The 6,002-nt window shown below is 39.4% G+C and overlaps 1 protein-coding gene across 1 annotated transcript; it reads right to left on the bottom strand.

Annotated features, from left to right (window-relative positions):
• Window positions 1-766: 766 nt before the first annotated feature.
• On the bottom strand, window positions 767-4,441 carry mmp19 (matrix metallopeptidase 19; the record flags this gene model as incomplete). Its single annotated transcript, XM_079241762.1, has 9 exons — window positions 4,331-4,441; window positions 4,096-4,181; window positions 3,778-3,908; window positions 3,125-3,337; window positions 2,772-3,017; window positions 1,703-1,828; window positions 1,325-1,489; window positions 1,106-1,233; window positions 767-997 (listed from the first exon to the last, which is right to left on the bottom strand). Exons 1-9 carry the CDS (start codon window positions 4,424-4,426, stop codon window positions 767-769), a joined length of 1,422 nt encoding a protein of 473 aa, XP_079097888.1. The 5' UTR covers window positions 4,427-4,441.
• Between the last annotated feature and the right edge of the window lie 1,561 nt (window positions 4,442-6,002).

The raw sequence follows: 6,002 nt of genomic DNA, 5'->3' as shown, positions 1-6,002 counted from the left end.
ACCTGAATATGTAAATACTTGTTGATAGAATTTTCACAGATTAATAAATTTGTTTGATTAAAAAACAGTTCAAACTCATGTTGTGTCATATCTGCTGCACTGTTTGTCTCTGTTCGGCTCTTAGCAACACTGGCATCAATTCTCACAGGATTTTTCATAGGCAATAAAGAGGTCATGGGGAGGATTTCCTTCTCTGCCATTGGTTGGTGTTGCCATGGTGTCTCTACAGGTTTTTTTTTTTTGGGGGTTTTTTTTGCAGGCCGCACAATGCAGGACAAGCAAGCCTTTCATCACTGAATGTTAAATTTTTTTTTTGTCCTTCTGGTGTGAATGAAGGTTGATTATTTTGGTTGACAGAGTTAGTTATACTGTTAAAAACTCTTTTTAATTGTACAAAGTTTTATGTTTTTACTCCAAATCATGACACAAATCTATGTTGACCTCACAGATCAGTGATTCATCACAGTGCAAGTGTCTGCTGGAAACTATTGCGACACATAATGTAACACACATGTAAAAAGAAACAGAAAGCTTTGATTTCTCCATAAGATCATGATTCAGCAGAGAGTCACACAAAAAAATCATGCTCTGGAGGAAGCTCGGTTATCAGATCCAGTGAAATAAAATCAGTTTTCACACTAAGTTATCTGTAACAGGATCAGTGATCATTCACAACCAATCGCTGCTTATGAGGTTGCATGTGTGTCAAATGCCCCTGGAGTGGAACCCACACCCTTGCCTCAGGTTGCCCTCTAATGGTTGAGCACTAGCATCGCATCCAGCGCTCCTTCTTACTCAGCGGGTATCCTGGGTCTACTTTCAGCAACTCATTCACTCGCCAGTAGTCATCACCCTTAAAGAAGAAGATTTTTCCACTGGTCCAGGTGAAAGCTGCATCAGGAGTGGCTGGAACTCCAGAGAAGAGCATGCTGAGCGGTTTGGGGTAGAAAGTAAGGTCATTGTACTTCAGCTCATCAAACTGCCAGTGCTCTGATCCCTGCAAAGAGAACAAAGCAAAGGTAATGTAAACAGCATTTATAAAACAAGTGTGATCATAAACGGAAATGCAGTTAACAATTTATATGTTTCCCTTTTGAGTAGATACCTTAATGAAGACTAGCTTCTTGTTCCTGTGCAGGTACAAGGCTGCGTCGATGTTTGAAGGGATCCTTTGCACCTGTTTGGGGTAGCCGTAGTCAAGTGTGAACCTTGTATATCTCCAAACTTTACTGCCTGTGACCAGAGAGAGTTCCAGCCTTTAATATGAAGAAGTGACAGCTGCAGAGCAGAAGGGATCATTTACCAGAAAAAAAAACTACTCTACCTTTAAAGAAGTATGTCTTTTTGGTTCTTTGAGAGTGCACAGCTGCATTCAGGTTTCCAGGGAGTTCCCTCCACAGTCTGTTGATTTTTATTGGTGTATTATGGCCCAGGTCAGAGATAGTCCAGACATAGTCACCACTAAAAGCAAAGGTCTTCTCCCATGGACCTGATTAAACAAATGTTGATACAGAATTATTATAATTTGATGGCAAGAATATATGAAATGAACAATTATTTATTGTAAAAACTTGATCTGCTTAGAATCCGTTGCACCTGTAGGACAAATTATTTACCCTAGCTGCTGTTTCATACTTGTTGTTCTTGTACGCCACTGTTTATGCTATAATTTATCCAGGATAAGAGTTCATTAGTAAGTTACCTAACATGATGGCATCCAGGGATGTTGTGCAGGGATCGGGAGAGTTCTCATTCCCAAAGCTGTTTTCTGTGGGAAACAGACTGTCTGAGGTTGTTGGACTGGCCAAAGTGCTGGTGATGCGTTTGCCTACAACAAAGAAGTTACACATTTAAAGACAAGTTAATGTTTTCCTGTTTTTTTTAACATTTGAGCCATGCATGAGTAGTTTTCATGTCAGACTGGCACTATCTGTTGACATTACAAGTTTACATTACAAGCTTTGCTTAGATGTTCAGTTTTGATAGAGTAAACAAGGAAATAGTACTGCAAAGGACACTATCAATATCGGTTTTTAACATGACTTTGAATCTTAAAACAAAGCTAAGAAGAGAGGTTAGAATTTCTGCAAATGATCCCACAGAATTAATCTCTTTCAGGATAAATGAGCTGCTGTCTTAACGCTGCTTTTGACTGATCAGCTGACCAGTCAGAGTACACTCTGTTTTTTTTAGAGCAAGTTTTAGAAAAAAAAAAGCTAAAACTGACTGTTTGAATAGTAGGGTAAAAGGAGACATTCTGAATACAAATAAACATTTATTAATTTAACAATTTTCTTAACCGCTTTGTCCTATTAAGGGTAACGGGGAAGCTGGAGCCTGTCCCAGCAGTCATTGTACCGGAGGCAGGGTACACCCTGGACAGGTTGCCAGTCCATCACAGGGCCACAAATAAACATAACATGGGTCATTTAAACATGTCTTTGGAACATTTGTACAGCAGTGACTTCATTCATCAATCAGCGAATTATTTCCCTAAAATTGTTTATGGTGTTTTTCATATTAAAGGCATTAAAGCCTTAATAGATCTGTTTACAATATCAGCAGGACAGCATTTAAGTTTTGGGTTATTTACATTCAAATTCACTTTATTTATCTGTTAGGAACTTTGTTTGCAGAGGAGATGTTGCTACACTACAGACACAGTAAAAAACATTAAAGCGTCCATTCATAGTTATGAAGTTATGGAGATTATGTGGACTACAGTAAGCTGACAGTGCCTGTCCCATTTCTGAACCATTTGGCAAACTTACCATATAGTGCCTGGATGCCTTTCACATCATCTGAATGCAGCCTGAAGTTGGCACGGTAACCAGCGTAGATTGGTGCCATCAGAGCACTTCTGAACTGGGAGTGGCCCAGACCGAGGGCATGGCCTATCTCATGGGCAGCTACAATACGCAGATTAGTACCATAGTACGATCCCTCGGTCCAGAACTCATCCTCATCAAAATGGACAATACCAGATTCCGGTGACTCAGCATGAGCCAGAACGTGGCCTGCATGGAGTACAAATTCAGTAATTATGTGCTGAGTGAGAGCTCACCGTGGACACTTTGAAGGTTTCTGTGAAAATAAACGAATTTTATTGTGAATGGAAGCATACCACGGCCATCAAATGGGACAGGACAGAAGCCGTCTTTCTTGTGAAATGAGATTCTTATGTCCGTTCTGCCATAGTCGATTTCTCTGAAGGTCAAAGCCGCCACATCGCTCCAGTACTTGAAGGCAGAACGGATGGCCGCTGTGACCTCTGACTTCTTCATGTCAGGTGTATAGTTGTAGATGCGGTAGGTCAGACTCCGTTTCCTCCAACGACCTGTGAAAGAGAAGAATATTCTTTCTAAGTCAGAATCACAGAACCAAAAAGTTTTCTAAACCCGTTAATGACTCACCAGACTTGGCTCACTTTCATTTGTGTCTACTGAAATAGAGTTTTTCATCAATCTTCACCCCTGCGACCTCTTCATCACTACTTTTCCAGGTAAACATACCTTCTAAGGTCAGTCTTTTTTCATTACCACTTTAAGCTTTTATTGGTATTTGTTGTGTTTGGAGATCTTACAGCACTAATGGTTCATGTCCATGCTTTCTGGTGTTATGACATCACACATATGGTTTACCAGTTTGAGATGGTAATTTCTCTGCACTTTAACATGCAACGTACAAGTAAATGAATGGTCTTGACTTCATCTTGAAGCTACATTTCTGGACTGAAGTAAATATAACAGTTGTCAATAATAACAATTCCCAACTCACCCATCACTCTGTACTTATTAAACTTCTTGTTAAAAGGATCCTCCAGTCCACAGCGGGGCTGTCTCATCACCTCCAGGGTGGCTTCATCTAACTCTCCAGAAGGTGGCAGATCATTCACCCTCTGGAAGACTCTGACAAGACAAGACATGGAGCAATCAAACATCTTCAAACACGCACATTCACACGCACACACACAAGGAAAAAGCGAAAGAAGAAAAAAAGCACATACTACATGTATGTACATGAAGACCATTATGTAATCGCTGCCATGCATGAATTTAGTCAGTCTTTTTATTTAAAGAAAGAACAAAATGTCACCTGAGAGCTTCTATGACCTCCTCCAGGTATTGAAGGTCTTGTGGATCAGCCGGCTCATTCAGGTAACCATACTGCTTCAAATACGCCTGTACATATGTCCACAGCAAAACCATTGGCTCTTATAAATAAATATTGTAATTTATTTGACATACAAATTAACTGACAGTTAATAAGAAGAAAAAAGCACTTCAATAAAGACTATAGAGGTGAGAGAAAAAAAATCTTGTGATCTTACCTTTGCTTCATTTAACTCTGCCCATTGCACAACTGCACACCACGCTCCTCTGAGGCCGAGAAGCAGCAGCAGCATCAGCAGCCATGAATAGTCCATGATCAAATTTTCATTAACAGATTCTGCCCTAAATATCCACAGCGGGCGCTTTAAAGCCTGAGAAGTGCTCAGCAGAGTCTCACAACAGACTCTTTGTTTTCCGGGCGCCCCAGCAGTTTTAACTCAGCCGTGCATGAGTCAGCCCTGTGGCTATGATGATCCACCACTGAAGAATGAGACTTGTGAGAGCAGCCAGTTGACCTCAGCTCACATGTCTGCTGTTAAATGGTACAGCTGTTCAGGGCGGACATCGGGGCTCCTGTTATACTCTACACACTTAACCAATTTATGGAGTCAAGCTGATAGTAGCACTTTCTCTAAACAAAACTACAATTCCCAACTTTGTAGAGGTTGTTTTATTTAATATATTACTGGATGCGGTTTATGTCTGATGGATCACAGCTTAATGATGCTGCCTAAACAAGATGGGAAGCCTCATCTTATGTCCCCATATTTCTGTCTCATCCACAAAACAAAAACTGATGCATGTAGATGAGCAGAAACTGATGTGATGTGATGTGATGCGGAGCAATTTTCTGTGCTTTGAACACACCACACCAGTCATTTGGCTTTGTAGTTCTTTAGGAAGCTTTCGTTTCACAGAATAATGTTAATCCTAATTTAATTTAATGTATTATTGTACACTAAATGGATGAGGTACAACTAGCAGTGCAAAGATGCTTCCAGGAAGGTCAACATGAAATGGTCACAACTGAAAACAAATACATCTTTCATGTTCTAGTCTTAACATGTTTCTGTAGCTGTTACTCACAGCTATTGTAAGTAATTGGTGCCCATGCAAAATAACAGGCCCAGTGACATGCTACCTGTCCAGCACATAGGTCCTGCATCGAAGTTAGCAATTAGCTAACACTAAGCTAACATTTCATTTAATTTATTCAGTAAACAACCGAACAAAGACAAACACAGGACACGTAATACTTTATTTATTTTTAGATAAAGGCACTGAAAGACAGCACTATCGTAAGACTGCTTAAAGGATTAAATTTCCTTTTCTTTTTTGTAGGTGATCCTTGCTGCTGGAGAAAATAGCAGTTTAGTCATTGTGCCATTAGCTCTTGATTTATAAACTCTTTGCAGTCTTACAATATTCTAATATGACCCCAATTCCAATTAACAGTTTGAATATTTTGTAAAATGCAAAAACTATAATGCATTACTCAGTAAAACATACAAAACATGTTGGATATTGAAAGTAAAACATTTTATGGTTTCTTTAAACATATTAGCTCTTGAATTTGATGGTCATAATATCTCAAAGTATATGGGATCATGTTAACATATTTTAATATCAACTCATAAATATCTGAACTCAGAAAGCTTGCTAAATCCCAGAGTGAGGAATTGTCTTGTTCTTATTTGATAAAACAGGATTCTAGCTGCTCACAAGTCTCGGTCTGCTTTGTTGTATTTTGCATTTCATAATTGTCCTCAGTCGTCGAGACTGCAGGCAGGCAAGACCAACACCCAGACTCTTCTACTAAAAATCCTCTATTTTGAAAAAGAAGTTTACATTTTTGTTCATTTCATCACTCATTCTAAATAAACGTCTCCT

This window comes from Telmatherina bonti (genome assembly GCF_933228915.1).
Source record: "Telmatherina bonti genome assembly, chromosome: 6".
Taxonomy (NCBI): domain Eukaryota; kingdom Metazoa; phylum Chordata; class Actinopteri; order Atheriniformes; family Telmatherinidae; genus Telmatherina; species Telmatherina bonti.
Note: the sequence above shows the minus strand (reverse complement) of the source record. Positions and strands in the feature narration are given on the sequence as shown.